Source organism: Gasterosteus aculeatus, chromosome X (assembly GCF_964276395.1).
Source record: "Gasterosteus aculeatus chromosome X, fGasAcu3.hap1.1, whole genome shotgun sequence".
Lineage (NCBI taxonomy): Eukaryota > Metazoa > Chordata > Actinopteri > Perciformes > Gasterosteidae > Gasterosteus > Gasterosteus aculeatus.
In genome coordinates this window covers 2,386,462-2,408,616 of record NC_135698.1, presented here as the reverse complement: position 1 = coordinate 2,408,616, position 22,155 = coordinate 2,386,462, and the positions used below count along the sequence as shown (strand labels likewise).

The window sequence follows — 22,155 nt, the reverse complement described above, 5'->3', positions numbered from 1 at the left end:
AAGGAAAGCGCAGCAGAAAAAGAGCACACAGACACAGACACACACACACAACACTGAGCCACTTGTGTTAGAGGGGAACTCCACCAATCTAACGCACACCGGAATCAGAATCAGAGGCCATTTATTGCTGCACATGTTACACATAGAGGAATCTGACTTGATGCAGTGGTGCGATATAAGGAGAACAATGAAATATAAATAAATGAATAATAATAATAATAATAATAATAAGCAACAATTGACAATATAAACAGATAAGTATGTTAAAACATGTGTGTATGGCCATGTGTTTCCAAGGTGGAGGTTTGGGGAGTGAGTAGTTCTTGCAGATAGGGAGGTAAATGGTAAATGGACTGTACTTGTATAGCGTCTTTCTAGTCCGACCACTCAAAGCGCTTCAACACTACATGACATCATTCACCCATTAACACCCATTCATACACTGATGACCGGAGAACCACACACAGTGACACCTGCACCTCAGTAACTAACATCCACACACTGCAGTCGCAGCTACAGGAGCCATCTTGGGTTAAGTGTCTTGCCCAAGCAGAGCCTGGGAATCGAAACCGCCAACCCTCTGATTGGAGGACGACCGCGCTCCCCCACTCACCCACAGGCGCAGGTCCATTTATGCATTTATGAGTGAGGAGTGGAAGTTTGTAGTCAATCCGGAATGAGACGGGGAGCCAGTGTAGTGAGTGTAGGACGGGTGTCATGTGCTCATATTTCCTCTCATCAGGACCCTGGCAGCGCTGTTTAGGACGGATTGTAGATTCAGGATATTCTTGCCAGTGATTCCAGTTAAAAGTGAGTGACAGCAGTCCAGTCTTGAGATTAATTCACGGACAAGCTTCTCTGACAGGTTCAACGTGGGCGGAGTTTGGAGATGTTTTTGAGATGTTAGGAGGAGGTTTTGCACAGGTATTTGATATGGTCATTAAAGGTCAGCTGAGGGTCAAACCTAACTCCCCGATTGGTAACTGTGGAGGAGAGGGCTACGACCTGACTGTCGAAGGTGGGATGGATAATGGAGGATGACTGAACCTGGTGTGGAGTGCCAACAAGAAGGGCTTCGGTTTTGGAACTGTTTATCTGGAGGAGGGTTGCTGGGTCAATGGGGGACATGGACTTGGTTCAAGAGACCAACTGCTGAGGGCAGTAGTGCTAGTAAGCACTACTGCCTGTGAGTACGGTGGAATAATGGCTTCATGTCCCATCAATCGTCATCACTAAGCCCAGAGTACTTTCTCTCCTCACAGGTTCCTATGGGTTATGGTCCTAACTGGACCTTGGTCCTGCCTCTACCTCTAGCAGTTCTAGTGGTTCAGTGGCCAAAGGGAACGGAAACATTACACTGATCGTCTTCATTGTCTACCCTCCCATGGGCCCACGGGGCCTTCACACGTTGACATGACGTGCGGCGCCGGGGATCGACCTACCGATCGAAGGACGACCCTGCTCTCCACTGGGCCCCAGTCGCCCAAACCAAACGAGACCGAAGCCTGGTAGATGGCGCTGTGCGTTGAAGGTCATACATGCATCTGCACCTTTCCGTTGTCAACCGGCCATGCCGTCAGGTATAACCCCCATGCGTGCTAATGAAGCTGGAATGTTTACTACGACCAACACAAACGGAAGCTCGGCTGTGGTCCAAACCTAAACCCATCACTTTGCCACCACTTGACATTTTGCTGGTTTCACGCTTTGAGATCGCGCCAAATAACTCACTTGGCAACGGTAATGCATCAATGTATTATACAAAGTTACACATGAATCGAGGCAGCTCGGTGTACAGTGAGGTTCGGGGTTGGAGCAGCAGCAGATGATGCCTTACATTTGTTAATCAGCTGCTTGATATACACCTCTTCTACAGCAGGGGTCAGCAGAGAGTCAGAGAGCCGTCAAGTACAGGCAGACGAGAGAGAGGGACATTTTGGTTAGAAGTTACAGCAGGTGTCTCTCTCGGGCACACATCTGCACGGACAGATGTGGATGTACAGGGAGTGGGGAGTACCTCTCTCCGCGTTGTCATTGGCTGAGCCGCCCCGGGCCAGCAGCTGGGTCTGCAGACATTCGATCTCGGCGTCTTTTGTCGCCACAAGCTGCTGCAGCTCCGATATCTGCGCCTGTGGAGGAGGGTAGAGTGCGTGTGATTCACGGACGTCCAACCTGTAACACCGAAGAAGCTGTACGCCATCGCTGAGATCTGACATCAGACGAGTTGCTCTCTGGGAAGACTAACTGAGTCCATTGTCGGCCAAAGGACGGATGAGAGTAACGAGACATTGTCCCCCTGTCATATGCTCTCCACTGACCCACAGTCCCATGTAACTCACTTGTGTTCTAATGACCCTCTACTTGAAGCGCTGCCCTCACGAGCTTAGTGTTCTCAGGTTAGATGTTCTGGTTTGACTGCGACCCCGCTGACCTCCCCCCTCCCTGTGGACCGTCCCGTCGGCGAAAGGCATGAAAGATTGATTTCCTCTATGAATTCAGAACCTTCTGGTGGTTGAGAATACGGCTTGCACCTGACAAACTCATCTGAGCTGTTGGAGACGGTGTGGCGGCCCTACAGATGTTGATCAGTCTTTCTTCAGTTCACCGTGTCTGGAGGCATTCACACTTTGATAAAGGGCTTAATAGCTTCCTGATGTGGGTCACACACACACACACACACACACACACACATTGTCCATCTCTCAGAGACATCAAGAGGACAAACAAAGCCAAAGGAAAGAGGAGCTGCGAGCACAAAATAAGGAAATGAGGAAGTAGACGAGGAAGACGAAGAAGCAAACGAGAAGAGGAGGGACAGCGGGACTGGGTGCTGATTGGAAGACGGGGACAAGCACGGGAGACCGGAGCCAGACGAGGCGGAAGAGGAGGCACCTGCGCGCCGCGCCAGCGCTCCTCCCAGCGCCGCTTCTCCGACTGCGTGCGCTCCACCGTCAGCCGGAGGCTGGACAGCTGGGTCACGAGCGACTGGTAACACGCGCGGAGAGAGTGCGAGCTGGACAGCTGGAGAGAGCAGAGACACAGGAAGAGGGTAACGACGGGTGGAGGGGGGGGTAAGGGATGAGGAGAAGGAAGAGAGAGAGAGCGAGCGAGCCGCAGAGATGGGAGGCGAAGAGGAGGAAGGAAGCACTGTGAGCGCAGGGAAAGCAATGGCGCCGACACTCACAAAGAGTCAGAGAGACGCGCTTCCTAAACCCGGTCAAATGTGTCCAGCCACGTCTTGGCGAAATGAAAATGACCAAACGCAATTAGTAGATTAGTACCGGTCTCATGTCTGTGACGAACCGTCCAATACCGACCGACACCGTCCGTCCGTCTGATGAAATGTCCGATACACTGAGGGGCGGACCGTTAGCAGTCTGACCTCCGACCTTTGGTGGTTTGCTAGTAACCTTATGGGGAGGAAAGAGCTTATGTGTGTGTTTTCCAATTGGTTGGTTGGTTGTTTGTCCAGTTTTACAGTTCTCGAATAAAAGCCCCAAACTGGCCTCTCTGTCACGTGACCGATTCCTCGTTCACTGGTCCAACACGTGGCCTTCATACAGTGTGTGAGCTCATTGCGCGGCCTGCGTGGGCCTCATCAAGTACCTTAGTGGCTCTCAGTCTCCTCTCAGACTGCTCCTTCTCTCCCTCCACTTCCTCCAATCTGCTCCTCAGCTGCTTCACTTCTTGTAGCAAATCCTACAGGGGGAAAAAAAAAGACACAGCTTTGTTTACTCCGCACGTCTGTTTCGGAGCAATTGTCAAGTAGCCTAAACATGCAGGGGGGGGGGGGCACCTACTAGTTAGGAAAAGGACGTGAATCCCATCCTAATGTCACAATGAGCAACATTAGCCGTGTAACATGCCAACATAGAAACGGGAGGGTTCACAGTGGTTACAAAAGGTCTCCCAAACTGTACGGTGGTTAATAAAGGAAACCCAGAGACGACCCAACGAGTCTAAGAGCTGGACAGGCGGCTCGCTGCCACTGTCCAAAGAAACCTCGCTCAGCACCACGCCGTTATCGGAACAGCATGGTGAGCCCATCCACCCGGTCAGTGAAGGGGGAAAACCGGCTCACGACGCTGTGTTAGTAGAGGGAGGAACCACCGTCATGCAAGCAAATCCAAACCAAAACACCACGGCGGTCAACAAAGCAGATCAACAGGATTTAGAGACAAAACCCGGATCGGCGCTGAAATGCGTTTGTCCAAAGGCTACGAATACTTGAGGAGTCAGAGAGACGCCTAAAGTAGGTCACACTGCGCTAACGTAGGGTTCCTCGCTTGTCACCAACTCAGCCTCAACCTTCATAAACCCCTCAAAATGAATGGAAAGTATTTGAAAAGTCTCTCAAAATCTGCAAGAGCAAGAGAGCAGTGAGCGTGACCCCCCCCCCCGACACCATCTGCGAACACTCTACGAGCAAGGGTTGTTAGTTTGATTCTGTGGGGAGCTCCAAACACTCCAAACACCGGCTGGCGTGAGGGCTGGTCAGGAAAAAGGGAGACGAGAGGAAGTGACGGGGAAGGAGGGGAAGGAGTTCATCCGTCTAGTCTCCCTACGTGTACAGTCTCTCCTCCGTGGCGCTCCCTCCGGTCCGAGCCGGCTAACCCGGCCTGGCTCAGGCCGCCCCCGGCCTCCCCCCGCCGGGACTCCCTCTCCTCCAGGGCCCGTTTCTCCTGGATGCGAGTGCTGATCTCCTCCTGAAACCTGCACATCTGCTCCTGAAGCTCGCTGATGAAATTCACCACACACTGGGGTCGGGTGCAGGAGACGAGGGGGACAGAAGGGGGGGGGGGGGGGGGAGGAGACGAGAGGAGGGGAGGGGAGAGGCGACGAGAGGAGGAGAAGGTGGGAGGAAAGGGGAGATGAGAGGGGACAAGAGTGGAGGTGAGAGTAGGAGAGGACAATCACTTTTTTTATCATTTCAGCATCTGGGAAAGCCGTCGATCTACTGAGGAAACTTTAAACTTCACACGCTTTAAACAACTTAACATACAAATAAGAAAGTGGGTACAGGAGAAGGAATTAGAGTAGAGATCTTTGTTAGCTGGAAGATGAGCAGACGATATGATCATCACATGTGAACACCCGGTCCAATCCAGTCAGAGGGCTTCCAGGTCCCAACAGGGTCCAGATAAAGGTCCTACAGTGAGAGACTCGTCTTTTCCTGACAGGCAACACGTCAAACATTCCAGTGTCACCACTCACACCTCCAGTGCTCCTAGTCAGACGGACCAGGCTCCTCCTGCAGCAGATGTAATAGCACCAACATTGTTTGTTGTTTTTTCCCCCCACTTCCCAATATCAGTATTATTATCAGGTCTAAAATATCAGAAATCTATACCTATAATCTATCCATTTTGCCCACTAAGCTGCTTAGGACACCACATGTCAGACGGGGACCATAAAAGTGTCTTACACCCTGATGTGGTCCAAACCCGTCACAGCTCCAGGCCGAGTGAGGACCACGTGAGCCAGAATCTGTGGCCAGCGGGAGGAAGAGGACTCGCGTGAAACACGAATGCGCGGTGCGGTTGAAATAACCCCGCGGGGTTTGTGTGGTCCGCGGCGGGGAAAGTGTTTGGCCCCTCGGAAATGCTCGGAGTGGATGCCAGCCATTCCTCCTGCAGCTGTTACAAACCGCACACACACTCACACTCACTGACAAGAACCTAGACCGCCGTCAGCTGCCACCATGACCAAAGCAGAACATTTGATGCGTTTGATCCGGTGTGCGTGCACGCGAGCCAGACCAATTGTTCAGCTCACCGCCGCCACCTCTGCTCATCCTGTGGCGATGGCGGCTTTGGTCTTTCCCCAAAGCGCATCATCCATTCAGCCATTCGCACTCGTTCAGCTGCCAGTGGTTCCATTTCTTTCGTGCGTTTGCGCATGTGAGTAAAAGAGTAAAAAGGTAAATGTGCTCGCACGGCGATCTTCTAGTCTTCGACCGCTGCGACACTATCGTTCGCCCGTTTGCAGCCATTCGTGGACTGAGTAGAACCGAACACCATTAAGCTACATCTCTGCGTCTAACAGATCATAATGCGTTCAATGCTTTAGTGGCAACCGACAGCAAGGAACAACGGCGAAGGTTTGTAGAACGGCCACGTCGTTTTGTTGGTCGCTCCACAACTTTGGTCCACGCGGAGATCAACAACTGTTGGATTGGTGTCCACCGACTTTCGTGTTCCCTTCAGAAGGAACCTGAATGCCTTTAGTGATGCCTTCACTTGTCCCCTAGAGGGATGTTTTTCCTCGGGGTAATCAATAAGCCGATCTATATGCTACAGTTAGTTAGTCTTTAGTGGAGGTAGAGTCTGAAGAGGTGTGTCTTTAGTCTGAAGATGTGAAGGCTCTCTGTGGTCCTGGTGTCTTCAGAGACCTCCTTCCACCATTTAGGGGCCAGGACAGCAAAGAGTGGAGACCTAGTCGAGTGTTTTTCTTTCAGTGAGGGAGGAACAAGCAGTTTATCACATGCAGAGCGGAGAGTGCGGGTCGGGATGTCGGGTTGGACCAGGTCCTGGATGTAAGCTGGACCCCATCCATTCACAGCATGGTATGTGAGCACCAATGTTCTGAACTGGATGCGGGCGGCCACCGGTAGCCAGTGAAGAGAGCGGAGGAGTGGAGGAGTGTGGGAGAACTTAGGAAGGTTAAAGACCAGACGAGCTGCTGCAGAGGTGGAATGACGGTAGCAGGGGAGAATATATATATATATATATTCCGTCTGAACTGTTAACTAGTTTACAATCTGTCTGGTGGCTGCCTTCTCCATGAGCAACGTCTCAATAACCACAGGCTTCCTGTTACCTGTACAAAAGGATAGCCAAGCCACAGCTGGTTCCATCAGTGATCTGAGCAACAATAGTTATTTTGTGTGGCAAATGTCACTGGAATGGATACATCTGAAGATCTCACCTCGTTTACATTATGTGGGCTAATGTGGCTCCCTGACCCAAGAACCGGTCTGACACCGACTGCTGACAAGACTTTTCCTTACCCGACCCGAAAGCTTGTTTCCACATAAAATGTGACCCCGGAGGAGTCACTTTTGTCACTTTGGTCGTCTCACGCAGGCAGGCGTCGCTGGCAGCTACCTCGCCGTCGCGGGACAGTAAAACAATATTTCCACAGTGCATATTGTCATTCCTCCCGCTGCTTTTGTCCTCTCATGGAGCCCATGCTCATCACGCTCCGTCCATGAGTGTGCAACAAAAACACACTGAATCCTGTTTATTCCATCAATGCATTGCCATGGGGGCTGGAGGCCTCGTGACACACACACACACACACACACACACAGTGCTAAATTACAAGAGCAGCTTCAGTATCTTGTGGTGTCATTGGGGAGCAGCTGGGTGACACAATGAACAAAGTCCAAACAAAGAACCTAGTGACAAGACAAGGAAAGACTGCTCAACTGGGGTGGCATGCACGTCCATGTGTGTGTGTGTGTGTGTGTGTGTGTGTGTGTGTGTGGGCACCATTATTTGTGTACGTCTTCTTCTTGTGGATATATAATGCAGAAAAAAAGCAAACCAAAAAGGAGGACTAAAGACCTTTGGAGAACTCAGTGGTTTTTGTGTTTCGGGTAGTGGCCCTTGACACATTAGCTAGAGTGGAACTAAGCCGGTGTTTGGGGAGAACAACTGCATGTGTTAAAAAAAAAACATGTTGCATGAAACCTTCTGTCTTTCCCCTCTTTAATGAGCAGCTAACAGCCCCAAAGCGGATCTGTGAACAGACGCTCTCCTGCCACCAGGCAACAGTTGGGTTCTGTGTATTCCACAACTGCTGCAACTCTACCTATTGTATTGGCAACCATTACCATTTTTAATTGTGACTGATCGCACTATTTTTTGCAATTAAAAGTTGTTTATTTGGTACTTTTATTTATGCAAATTATTTTTCTTCTTATAAATTAAATTGAATTAAAATTTTAATTTAAAATGAAAAAAATCTAAATGAAATCGAATAACCAAAAGCCAGGGCATTAACATTAATGTTCACAATGCTTATTGATGAGTGATTAGAAACAGTACACGTGGGTCCCAGGGAGGGAATCAGGTGAGGGGGAACTTTAAAATTTAAAATAAAAAAGAGATCACTCCCGTTCATTTCTCCACCCGTTGTTTTCCGGGTTTGGGTTCATGCGAGCGCTGACCTGACTGACTGCATTTGTGTGTCTGAATGTGTTTTCACAGCCAGTCCCCAACGATGTCACAGGAAGTGATGCATCTTTCTCTGGCAATACCAACGTGTATTTATCTGGAATAAAGAAGACGCAGGCATGACTAGTTAAATGACGTCTACAAATGTGCTACTTCCCTTTATAGCTGCAAGTAGTTACAGCGGTGCAATATCTCAAGTGTATTAGCAAGGTAACAAAGTGCAGCGAGCTGAAGGAAATTAAACTTTTTGGGGTATTAAAACCACATTTGAAGGGACAGTGAGAGTCATAACACTTGTTAACTAGATATTATGATGACTTATTACAGTACTATGCAATGTTGGTTTGGACTGATGTACTGTAAGTATGTGCACGATTACCAATGTACTTAATCTATGTACAAAAATTGATAATATAATATTGCGAGGAGCGCTTCACCCGAGAGCTCTTTTTTTTTTAATGTTTCCATAACAACCGTGTTGATGACATCCCATTTGCCGCTTCGCTTTTTATTTTCTATTTTGCTGCTTTTGGCAACCTTTGCAAGTTTCACGCCGTGGAAACTAGAAAAAAAATGTATCCGTGCACTCATCGCAGCTCCCGACCAGCTTCTGACAAACGAAACGAGCCTCTTCTCCCATTAACTACGGTGACGCGACCACGTTCACCTTGAAGAGTCGGGACTGGCCACGCAGTCCACGTCCACTCTAGATGGAGAATCTAGAGAAAGGACACTTAGTGGACACTGCCTACGTTGTTGGACGTAGTTCATATGTGCATACGTCACACTTCTGAAAATGCCGCAGCAGCAGCTGAAACACACGCAGCCCTCGTACCTCGGCCTTGTTCTGCTGGGCGTCCGCGGGGTCCTGTGGCGGGGCGTCGGTGTGCGTCCTCTCCGCGCTGACCAGCTCCAGTTTGAGGTGGGACATCTCGTCCATCAGGTCCAGCTTCTGGGACTCCAGAGAGCTCCTGCTCATCAGCTCCTGGGGAAAACGAGTTTGACGCTTTGAAAGTAGCGCCGGGGGGCTTTTACGACGCACACCTAAAGAAATGAGGAATACACATCGGTATCTATCGGAGATACGCAACGGGAAGCCATCAGCGCGCTACTCCTCTCAGGGGCGATGTTGTTCCCACGCTAGCAGAGCAGGCCAGGCCAGGGGCCCAGACCCCACAAAGCTAAATATACACCGGCGAGCAGGGGGGGGGCTGGTGTTCATACAGCGCCGCGCTTCTCTGGAATGACGCGGAGAGAAAGAATGTGTTTAAAAAGAGGGCGAGAGAGGCTGCTGCACGTGAAGACGTACGCGTTTCCTCTTGAGTCACACAAAACGCACGTGTGCGTCTAATGCTTTCGTTTCCTCGTCTAATCCCACTTCCTCTCGCATTAATTCACTTGAAGTGAAGTTCGGTCCGCTTAGAGTCAGACGGACCGTGAAGGCGGAGGTAGCTTGCAATTGACAGGTGAAAGTGTTAAAAGTCTTTCACGGCGTATTTTATTAGCAAAAAGCAAGCTTACGATGGCTAAACGACACTAAAGACATTTTCATTCCAACCGAATACGTTTTGAAGAAACATTATTTCAACATTGATCAGCGCTGTAGTAATTAAGGGTTCCACAACTAAGGAAAACAACAGCCATCAACCTTGAGCTACATGCTAACGTCAGCATGCTAACACGCTCACAGCGACAATCACGACGGCGTTTAACGTAGTCAGTGTCTTAGTTTAGCGTCTTATGCTAACACAACAGTGCAGTGAGACCGATGGGAATGCCACAAGGACACCTTTACGTTTGTAAATGACTAATTCTCATGTCATTATTCAGGCATATATACGGATAACAGGAGCTTCCACACACAGTGACACCTGCCCATCAATCTATCTGACATTACTGCTGGAGCAGTTAAGGCGTAAAGTGTCTTTAGAGCCGGGGATCGAACCTTCGATGAAAAGACGATCCTGCTCTACCGCGGGGATCATGGGTATCGTCAGTACACGTTGTCCGGCCACCATGAAGCGAAATGCGATCCATCCGACGGTTATCGAGACCCTCCAGTGATTGATCATAAAAGACCATTTGGTGTATGTGGAGCACATACTCAAACTGATGCACATGTTTTTTCTCTTGAGTTGATTAGGCACTGAAGGGGCGCTTGTTCTGTGTATAAACGTGGAGACCGCAGAGGGATCCCATACCACCCAAATGGAAAGATCACGTGGTAAACCTTTTGAGTCAACACCACAGCCACAGACATACTGACAGCTAAAACCTCATAATCTCTCCAGCTCAGCGCGCACGCACACACACACACACACACACACGTTCTTAAGTCGCGGCAGCTGACTGTCAGTTTGTAATCTAACACTAGTCTCACTTACAGCAGGATAAGCTGCAGTCTTTCGAGGTCATTTATCAGAACTTGTGGTCATGGCTCAAAGCTCGGCTGCCGGACATCTGCTTCGCTTTAAATTACGAGGAGCAACGGGTGAAACATCCACACAGATCTCTTTAAAGAGGCGTCTTCGTCTTGACAAGATAAACTGTTGAATACGACACGTTATGCACACACACACACATGACTGAAGAGTGTCTTTTGCGACCTACAGAGATGTTCAGGGCAGGCAACACACACGGGAATTATTAAAAACAAGTTGGATGAAGATGAGTGGGACACAGGCCTAGATGCCTGGAGATTGTTTCCCCTCTGCCCTAATGGGGAGGAGAGGACAAAGAGCTTGTTGATGGCTCAAACAGAGAGCCGATTCTGGGATACAAAGAGCTGTGCCCTCGCCGTTTGCCTCATCACTGACGTCAAGTAAAAAAAAATCATTAAAAAGGCACTTGAGACCTTCAAACGGGTTTCACACTACTGATTTCCAGCAGTTCCGTGTACCTGCAGTCCAGTCGAACCGCCATGGCATGGTGACCACCCTGATACCGATGCTCAACCCCCCCACGGGGGACATGGGCACGTGGAGGCTCAACGTGGTCATTTTACATTTCAGGCTTGTTCCTCACGATCAAGTCACTCCTCGAAAAATAAAGCTATTTGTCTTCTTAAAGAACACATTCCTTCTTCTCAATCTCAAATACCGAAATAGCGCCTCTCAGCATCGACGGTCCATGTAAAGGTACCCTTATAGCGTCAGGACGGCATGTACAGTACGGTTATATAAGTATGAGCATTAGAGTACCAAAGAGGTCTCCTTCAGAATACAGGGGGTAGGGTTATTGTTGTAACATTTAAAGCTCTGGCGCAATGAGAAGCTTTGCCCTTCCAGGGGATCCGTCACACGAGGTCCACAGTCTAAAGTCATACTGTGCCACTCCTTTCATTTAGTCATGTACAGTCCATCCGCACAGCTATCGTTGACCCCTCTTCAACTAAAAAAAACAAGTACACTAACAAGATCAGGGGCTGATTGATTTCCTCGTGATTATCCGTTATTCATATTAAATAACAGTATCGTTTGGAACATCTGGGAGCATGTGTCCCGTTTTCAACATGAATGAATAAAGTAATACAGTTTAGCTGGCCCACACACACACACTCAGGTCCTCTACAGACACAGGATGGGTCAATGAGTGGCTGGACATCTCCAGATGGTTATCGGTCTTTCAGTTTGAGCAGTTTCATCGTAAAACCCATCCATACGCAGAAGCTAAAGCTATGGGAGCTATTTGGGGTCTGGCCCAGGGACACATTCACAGGGACTAGCGGGATCGAAACCCCCGTTCTGATTGAAGGACAACCCTGCTGTCCCACAGTCAACCAGCGAGCAGTGTTCTCCATGTCGTATCTGGACCTTGAGCTTTAAATGGGACTGTTCTGGCACACGCAGGCCACATCATCTGCATCTTCCAACAACTACAGACGCTTGTGTTACACTTGTGTGACACAGACGTGATCGTGTGACGGCCTCACCTGTTGCAGCATCTCTTCAGTGGAAGCCAGTTTCTTCCGGTGCTCCTCCAGACAGCTCTCCAGGTCTCGGATCTTCTCTCCCTGGGCCTCCACCTGGTCAGTCAGGACGCTCACCTACAATTGCGAATGGTGACAAATGCATTCCCGATTAGAAAAACATCCACAGGCCGAGCTGAATTCACAGAAAGCTCCCGCTGATGCAATCGTTGCTGCATAACCAGAAGACACACGTTTATGTGGTGGCGATGAAAACACCACCTACCCAAGTTTCATCAACACCCAAACACGAATCTAAACCGGTCTTATCACCAACATCATCTGGTCTCTTTCTCTTCCTTGTGTCCACACAGTGGCACATTCATCCTGGCAAACGTCTACTCCAGAAGAAAACACATGTACTTTACTTACCGACTCTGAGTCCCTTCAGCTTCTCTAACTAAATGCCAACACACACAGAGACAACACCTCACACAAACAAGAGTCTCGAAGGAGCGGCACCCAAAGAGAAGATGTGGCAGGGAACCTGCCGGCAGCCAGTTCATTCAGGAGGAACTCCAGTCCACCTCCAACGTCAACCAATCACAGCCGCGCTAAGACGCGCGATGTGTAACAAGCAGGTGTGTGAGGGGGGGGGGCAAATGTGAGGAGTTTATGAACCAGCGCCACCCAGTAGGGTGGTGCGTTAAACGCCCGCGCCAAACAAACAGTAGAAAACAAACAGTCAGCAGAGCATGTGTGTAAGGTCCCTAATGGACCTGTTGGTTGATTTTTATATTTTGCAGTATTACAAACTGAAGGGCGCAAAAAAAAAAAAGTAAAGCTATGTATTTTTATCAATTTTATACACAAAAAGCACCTATGCACACAATCGAGGCAGTGTTCCCTCCTGAAGGCCCGGAGCAGACAGCTGGTCAAGATCTCAGCTATTAGAATCACGCAGAGCAGGAGAGCCTGCAGACATCACGCAGAGCACACTTATACAATCTTCTGCTTTGGGCGCCGATGTTGGTAGTTACTGTAAACACCTGCTCAGACAGGTTTAAGGTGTCTGGACACGTTTGTTAGGAAATATTCAGTTCTAGGATCACAGACTAGGAGCTGAGCTGTTTTTCTCCGTGGCGTCAAACCCTCCGGACTCAAATGAACTTTCCAAGAAAAGCAACTGAGCCGGAGTAACAATTATGATGCTATTTGAATGAATCCAATGCAGATGTGCGCTGGCAGACAGACAGGAAACATGGGGCGGGGGGCATGCAGCACACAGTCAGAGATGGAATCAAACGGGACGTTTGGGGTTTTCATGCTGCACGTTCTCCTCACAAGATGGAGAACGGGTGAATCTTCAAAATTGGTCCTCAGAGTAACAGGATCAAAGACGTGCGTCTCCAGGGGATCGTCTTCAGTCGAACAGGAAGCAGCATCAGAGGGCATTATTGGCCAAGTTGTGACATCCTGTGACTGCTGCTCATTCCTGGGACCATGTTACAGGGCCACGTCACAGGACCCCGTTAAGGGACCACGTCATGGGACCATTTTACAGGGCTACGTCACAGGACCACATTAAGGGCCCACGTCCTGGGACCATGTTACAGGTCCACGTCACAGGACCACGTTATGGGGCCATGTTACAGGCCCACGCACGTCACAGGGCCACATCACGGAACGGGACCACGTTACAGGGCCACGTCACGGAACCATGTTATGGGGCCATGTTACAGGGCCACGTCACGGGACGGGACCACGTTAAGGGGCCATGTCACAGGCCCACGCACGTCACAGGGCCACATCATGGAACGGGACCACATTAAGGGGCCACGTCACGGGACCACGTTATGGGGCCACGTCACGGGACGGGACCACGTTAAGGGGCCACGTCACGGGACCACGTTACAGGGCCACGTCAAGGGCCCACGCACGTCACAAGGCCACATCACGGAACGGGACCACATTAAAGGGCCATGTCATGGGACCATGTTACAGTGCTACGTCACAGGACCAGGTTCAGGGGCCACGTTACAGGGTCATGTTACAAAAGAAAAAACACAAGAGGAAACCCGACACTTTCTATTGTGACATTATTTACAATATAGGAATTATTCAAAATACAAATTTGACATCTACTCCTCAATCAAAGGAACGTATTGAGATCAGACATATACATCAGCAAATTTAAAGACAGTGATTCGTATTAAAAAGAAGGTACTAAGCGGTACGGCTCTGACCTGTAGCACCAGAGACTCCTTGTCCCCTTCTAGGCGGAGCAGTCGTTCCTGGCAGCTTTCATTGTTGGCTGGAGAACACAAGTCCACCTGGATGGAGACACAGAGAGACGTGGAAATGAACCTTTGTTTATTCGCAACATGGATCAGGATTTCTCAAGAGAAACGCAATTTTGCAGGTGCATTTTGCACCTAAAACATTGAGTTTCATTCTGTGGGTGGTGGAGACCAAAACAGTGCTGGAAGCACCGACAGGAGGAGTTACGGGCAAACACTAGTAACTAGTACTAGCTGCAAATGTCAGTTTTTTTCATGGTTGTTCATAGTAACGAACACATGAATATCTTACATTGTGCAGTTCACTGCGGTAAATGCGAAGAGGTTCTAGCAGAGGATGTAGAACCCTTAGAACATAGACACGCCGCTATCATGACGATAGAAGCTAAACATCTGCATCTTAAGCCTGTATCTCAAACTCTAGCCTCACGCTGCTAACTGAACAACTTCAAAATCACTTTGCAAACATTTTCTAATGAGAAGAACACAAGAAGAAAGAAGAAATCCTCGTAGGGAAATTAGTTATTTAACCAATCGGAGACTGCAGAGGTGACGCGGCGCTTAAAAGGGGCAGATGAAGGAAGCCAGGCCCGTCTGCTCCGTCCGTCTATCAGCCGAGACAGAGAGGGGACGAGCGCCAAAGCATGCCGCTCATTTTAATAAATATCTTTAGCTTGACTTATTGATCACACATGGCCATGACATCACTGCTTTTCACCTCTGCTCCAGTGTTGCACGTTTTGTGGACCCCATTGGGAAAATGTCCACAACCACCCTTTATTTTTCTGTGCCAAAGGTCATTTCAATGATACCCATGCAAAAGGTTATTTGTGGGCATTTTTTGTTTTTGTTAACTGAGCCCAGTTGTTTATTCTTTCTTTGGAGTTTTTGTCACATACATTTGAAATATTTGGTATATTTTGTATTCTATGAAGTAGTAATGGTGAACAGAAGTAGTCAAAGGGTCCCTGCGAGTGAGAGCGGCGCGTTGAGCAGCGTGACAGTGGGACGGACTCCTCATGACATGCGGTGTCCAGGAATGCATGACAACATCCAGCACTGCACCCACGCTCAGTGATTCACAAACAGGCTCCATATGTCACTGCAAATGCACATAATACACACTATACCCGCTGCAGAGCCTGAGCTTTCTGCTAAAACTGGTCACTGTCACACCGCTGTGTCTCTACGTGGACCCTAAAAGCTGCACGACGTGGGCACCGCCTGACTATCGGCGTTCAAGAGGACTCGAAGGCAGGGCGGCGACGTTCACAAACCATCGTTCATTTAGCGGACCTGCAGATGCACACTGACGTCCATCTCTCCGTGCTAACGCTAACCGCGTTAGCGAGGAGAAAGTCCCAGGGTGTTCAAGGGGAACCCAGAACAGGGGGAACAGACTATTCGCTGCAGCGAACGTCACATTGCTCCATGTGACGCTGCCAACATTTGCTCGGGTTCCGAGATATATTATCACGAGAAAATAGTTTGACCATTCAGCCTACAGCATGTGATCAAACAAACCATTAAAAGAGACAAAGAGGGACAAAAGTCTTCATTTTGGCGCAAAAGTCGTCCAGCTTTTGGCCCTCGTGCAAATCCGTAGGCCAAGTTACAAAAGCAAGCGTTAGATTAATGTGAGCCAACTGACTGCATGATGAATTCAACATCAACATAGTTTGTGGGTTTAAAAGATCAATGTTTCAAGCCCAATGTGAGGTTTTTGACAAAATGACACAAACGTAGTGGAAACTTATTTTACCTTCAACAATCTGATTACAAACTGTTAAACAACAGAAAGCAGCTCAAACCGAAGACTCTTCACACCCCAAACGGCACACGGAGAGATCTCTGTGTTAATAACAGTCAGCCGAAGGGTAAAGCTGCGTTCCTCCACACACACACACACACACGCACAAACACACACACACAGACACACACGCGCAGCCATAATGACGTCAAAAGTCAGTGTGGGAAATAACACACGAAGGACATGAACATAATAAATCAACAGAGCCGGAACAACTACCCGCGTCTTTTTCCTATAAGTATATGAACCCTCCTCAACAAGAGGGAATGTGGTGTGAGGAAGTAAGGAAAGGAAAGGAAAATGAAAAGAAATGGTCCAATGAAGCCAAACGAAACGTTGGCGCTCACCCTTTTGAGCCAGGAGAAGTGTCTGTGGAAGTCAATGGGAGTCTCCATGTTCCCGGCCCATTGCTGCCCTTCTAGTTTCCTCTGTGCCGCTGTCCCACCCTATCATGCTGTGTGTGTGTGTGTGAGAAACTAGATGAGGAGATTCTGCATGGAAGTGTGTGCGCCGCTCACAGCTGTGGAGGAGGGAGTTTTATGATATGTGCCTTCTGAGAGGGATCAGCCCCCCTCCGTCTTTTCGGTCTCCCCCCTCACTCTGATCTCTGCTTTCATCAGTCACTCGCTCCTCCTCTCGTGCTCCGGTCTAGTTGCAGTTCTTCCCTTCTTCTCCTCCACCCCACCTCCTCCTCCTCCTCTCTCTTTGTTTTTCTACTTTTCTCTCCCCCTGCAGAGGACAGCGGGCTGTTTTCTTTCTTTCTTCTTCTTCTTCGTTCCCTCACAGCAGTCTTGGTCAACGTTCCCTCGCTTGAGATACCCAGAGCGTCAACAGGCTGTAATGTCGGGCACCGCGCAGGATCCATCTCAGGCTGCGTCTGTGACCCTCTGCACACGTTCCACACAAACCCAACATGCACAGAACCTCTTGTTAGTGATCAAGGGTCAGGCAAATTGCATGTATGCATGTATGTGTGAACCTTATTCCTGAAATGACATGTGTCATTTGTTATATAACAAAATTCAAACTTTGCATATTTGCAGAGGAGCAGAAAGAGCGTTTACAGCTGATGGGTTGCACCATGTGACCCATGTGCACCATGTGACCCACACATTTGAGGCAGTCTGACTACACTGCAGCAAGAAGAAGGATTACTGTTTGGAGTGCTACCATGGTCCTTGCTTAACCTGAACACCTGAAGCTGAAAAATACACGGACTGTATTTCATGCTGATAAAAGATTGTTATCCCACTCGGCTGTTCCTTTGTGCTACCACAGCCTCAGCAAGGAGCACAGGAGCCTGTGAAGACATGCTACTGTCTCTGGGTCAGCGGTAATGAGCAGCAGTCACAGGATGTCACAACTTCCTGCCAATAATGCCCTCTGATGCTGCTTCCTGTTCGACTGAAGACGATCCCCTGGAGACGCACGTCTTTCATCCTGTTACTCTGAGGACCAATTTTGAAGATTCAAGTTTGTTGGGAGTCCACCGCAGCTGGTCTCATGAGACACGTCTGAAATGCCTCTTTCATGTCATTTCTGTTAAGCAGATGCATTGGATCACAGGAAACAAGACTACAGATGGCTGACAGAAGATCATTTGCTCCAAGTGGACGAAGACAAAATACACAAAAACAATAAAGCACAACAGCAAAACAAAAGTGAACTTGAAGAGAACAATTGAAACATAAGCGATGACTAGATAACACATAGAGGGAGAAAAGGGGAGAGAGCTCGAAAACAAAAAAGACGAACCAAAGGAGGGAGGCTGGCCAGCGATCGTGTGCAACATGTGAGACATCTGCTGTGGAAACAATGGGGGACTCAAACCCCGCTTTCCTCCTCAGCATGTGGAAAACCTCCGTGCGGCAGGAAACAGCGGCCTCTGCCGGTAACACTCGCTACACGCGAGCGTGCAACTATACAACAACTGGGAAGAGGCAAGTCCAGACTGCCGTCTGTCTCCTGTGGTGTTCCGCAAGGGTCGGTCCTTGGTCCCATCCTCTTTATCACCTACATGCTGCCCCTCGGCCGTGTCATCAGCAAACATGAAAATGTCCTTTCACTGTTATGCTGACGATGTGGAGCTCTACATCAAGACTGCCCCAAGCCCCTCTGCCGCCATGTCATGTCTCAGCGCTCGTCTTGGGGAGATAACGGCATGGATGAGCAACAACCTTCTCCAGCTAAACAGTTCCAAAACCGAAGCCCTTCTTGTTGGCACTCCACACCATGTTCAGTCATCCTCCATTATCCATCCCACCTTCGACAGTCAGGTCGTAGCCCTCTCCTCCACAGTTACCAATCGGGGAGTTAGGTTTGACCCTCAGCTGACCTTTAATGACCATATCAAATACCTGTGCAAAACCTCCTTCTAACATCTCAAAAACATCTCCAAACTCCGCCCACTTTGACCCTGTCAGAGAAGCTTGTCCATGCCTTTTATTTTAAGACTGGACTGCTGTCACTCACTTTTAACTGGAATCACTGGCAACAATGTACTGAAATTACAATACATCCAAAACAGCACTGCCAGGATCCTGATGAGAGTCCGGAAATAGCAGAACATTATACCCATCCGACACTCACTACACTGGCTCCCCGTCTCATTCCGGAATGACTACAAAATTCATAAATGCACTCATAAATGCATAAATGGACATGCACCTCCCTTTCTGCAAGAACTACTCACTCCCCAAACCTCCACCCGCCGAGACCCAGGCCGGACCGACTCGGGGTGTGAGGGAGGCAGCGCAGCACAGGAAGTCGATCATAGTCCAGTTGTAATAGAGTCTCCGAGGACAACTTAATGGAACCCGTCCAGAAGCTCCCCCCTTTCTCCTTTGTCTCCTTCCTCTACAATGCAAACGCTGCAGCACGGCACAGCGGAACAGACACATAGGGACTTATTTTACCTGAAATATAATGAAGAATCACAAAAGCCGCGTTTACACAGGCCACAACAAGAGCGTTGTTGTGTTGTGTGTGATGGAACGTGGGCACACCCCCAGCTAACTGTGTCCACAGAGGGGTGCACAGGGTGGTAGAGCTCGGTCACGGTAAACAACTGCTGCTGCTGGACGGAAACGCTTGATGAGAAGTGAAAGTGAAGAAGGAACCTGAAAGGCTGAAGGTCCGTCATCATAGAGCAGGCAAAGGTCTAAAGGTACCGTCTCAGTTGTTCTGTGGAGCTTTTAGTAACTCGTCCCAATGTTTGTTGACCACAACAACAACACGGTCCACTGAATCCACTAAAAATCACCACCGTCAGAAAGCTCAGACAGTCCACCGCGCTGAAAGAATGTTACACGGTTCTCCCAGATTCTTCTGATGAGAGGATGCGGTATGAGTACAGTCAGTGAGACGTTTCCAGAGGACCTGGATGCATCTACACCACGAATGAGACCTCATGTCACGTCGAGGTGGAAGTAGTGTTGCACGGGGGACCGGTACTAGAAAGGTATCGCGGTACCCATACGTTGAAAACAATACGGTTTTGAATATTTTTAGTACCGGTACTTCAAAGAAAACATGCAATTGGAGCACTGTTCCGCTCCGTGTGAGGCCGCCTGCACACATCGACTGCGCAGCTCTCACACACATGCGAGTTATCGGGGGAGACGCGCCCTCACGTAGCAGACTGCTCACCCATATACAGCCTAACACCATTAGCCCTAGCCTAGCTTAGCTCGGGTGACCACACGTCCTCTTTTACCCGGACGCATTTTTTAGGTCTCGAAAAGAGGAAATGTCGTCGTCTCCTTTGTCTTGTGTTGAGCTTGCTTGATGTTTGACTGTGTTTGGAAAATTGTTGACTTGCTAGTTTGTCATAAACAAAGTAAGTTTAGCCGCTAGCAGACATCTCGTTAGCAATGTTAGCAAGCTTGTTATAAAACGCTTGCATATTGATGCTAGTATGAAGTGCTCTCGAGTCGGCTTCTTTGTAATGTTATAGGGACACTTTTAACTAAACTTTGGAGTGAGACGTTGGGGGTGAAGCTACGGCTGTCGGGGGGTGTAAGTTACGCTACATGCAGCGAATCGGGTTATAGATGCGCCGTTTACATGAACCAGCGCAGATCTTATTTTTTTAGCGTAATAAATTGGATGTGTGGCGTGAGTGCGTGTGAAAACATGGAAACACGCGTGTCACACGGGGAAACCGTGAGAGTTGGCAGCCCCGTAGCTTTGTTGGCTAGCTTGACAACAACTTTCCTAACAGTCAAACATCAAGCAACACAAGAGAAAGCAAGACCCCAAATAAGTTCCTGAATAGTCCAGCAGAAATATATACATGCAAAACAATCTACAATTTCACTCATGTGGGCCTTTATGATCATGAGGTCAGAATGCACACACAATTGTACCAAATAATACACACTTGATGCAATAGGCTACATGCTGGTGGAGCCTGAGGGTCGGTCTTCACCTAATCCTTTTTATTTTTAGTTAAGGAAATATGAATGTGAGAAAATCAAACTAAGTAAATAAAGCATTGTTCATCCCACAGACAGTCAAACAGATACCAGGTAAAAAAAGGAACCTCACAGATGTTTTATTTATTACTATCATAGATAAATATATTCCATTATCCTATTTGTGGTATCGTATCGTAAGTATCGGGTACCGTAATATTTTGGCAGGTGTTGTTTCGAAGTCATAATTTTGGTATCGTCCACCCAAGGTGGACGTTCACTTGGTACTCACAGTTCCACTCTGCAGCCAGTCTACGAGGATCTGTGCCGTCGCCCGAGGTAGCTGAGCTCTGAGGCCGGCTCTCTCGTCCCGGTCGGGTCGGAGCTCCAGGGCGACTCTCAGGTCCTCGGCCAACTGCACGACCTGCAGAGGAGCCGCGCCGAGTGGGGAGGGCGGCTCATACGCGCTGCTGGAAAACTCCGCCGCTTCGGAACCTGCAGGGTGTGCGGGGGGGGGAATGCAGAAAGATGATCGATACCGTTATTCAGAACTGGGACGACAACACGGGACGCACAACCAGGCTGCAGCTTTCCAAACTAGGAGAGCAGAATCGCCAAGGAGGTCCATGCATTTCCCTGGCACTCACACACATCTGGAGGCACTCGGCGAATTGTGGCTGCTTAATGTCTTCGCGCAGCCTCTGTACAACAGAGTAGAAGAACTGAAATACATGAATAAAAGGAAGCATGAGGGGGAAAGGGTCATTGGTGTACACTAAACACACTTCTTATCCAGGTATGACCTGAAAACGACCTGCACATTATAGAACAAAATACCTGTAGGCCACTTAAGGAGAAGTTAACATGAATGTATACTGCAATCGTAAATGTATGAATGAATCACCAATTATTTTGACAATTAATTAATCAGTTTAAAGGAATTACATTTTTTTTAAATGTAAAACAAAAGTGAATATCATCTGGTTCCTCAGTTTGTGACAGTCAACTGAAACAAACGAGACATGAACACATTAAAATCCATTGGATATTGTTGCGTCAGACACAAAACTGTGAGTACTTTATTTACTTGTTACACTGAGAGGTCAATAGCAAACTCATCTCTAAATCTAATGCCCATCGCGGTAACACAACAGTAGATGGCGGCAGTCATTAACCGGTGGAGTCCCACAAGGTCCGTAACCAGAGAGAAAACGGAAGGCAAAAACGTCTAAATGATGTTGATAAGTGTCTCTAATTTCTTGTTAGTGATTGGCTGATGTTATCGAAATGGGATTTTTAATGCGTTTCCATTTGTGCTCCCAGAGAGCCGGGGACACAAAGTCGGAGCACTCAATGAGGTCAGCATGCAATGAGCTTCACGGTGCGTCTCCCCTCCATTTCTTTTGGTTGAAGAGATTTTACCCACTCAACATTTAGCCCCGTGTCACATGATCTGTGTAATCCGCGAGGCAGCACATGCACACGTGTACAACACGGACGCAATTACACACAAAATGTGACGGTGTTTTAGAAAAAACGGAAA

General features: G+C 48.6%; 1 protein-coding gene across 36 annotated transcripts in view; it reads right to left on the bottom strand.

Annotated features, from left to right (window-relative positions):
- Positions 1–22,155, bottom strand: part of LOC120808937 (liprin-beta-2) — a 48,452-nt gene that overhangs the window by 12,384 nt on the left and 13,913 nt on the right. For 10 of the 36 annotated variants that reach the window (XM_078082294.1, XM_078082295.1, XM_078082286.1 and 7 more), the window contains exons 3-10: positions 20,905–21,107; positions 14,334–14,420; positions 12,112–12,225; positions 9,016–9,165; positions 4,566–4,757; positions 3,607–3,699; positions 2,018–2,129; positions 1,838–1,870 (exon numbers count right to left, since the gene is read on the bottom strand). In XM_078082294.1, the coding sequence (XP_077938420.1) occupies positions 1,838–1,870; positions 2,018–2,129; positions 3,607–3,699; positions 4,566–4,757; positions 9,016–9,165; positions 12,112–12,225; positions 14,334–14,420; positions 20,905–21,107 (984 nt within the window). Of the gene's footprint in view, positions 1–1,837; positions 1,871–2,017; positions 2,130–3,606; positions 3,700–4,565; positions 4,758–9,015; positions 9,166–12,111; positions 12,226–14,333; positions 14,421–16,544; positions 16,832–20,904; positions 21,108–22,155 lie in introns of those variants that run through there. The other 26 variants (XM_078082307.1, XM_078082316.1, XM_078082317.1 and 23 more) reach the window with 11 other exon arrangements.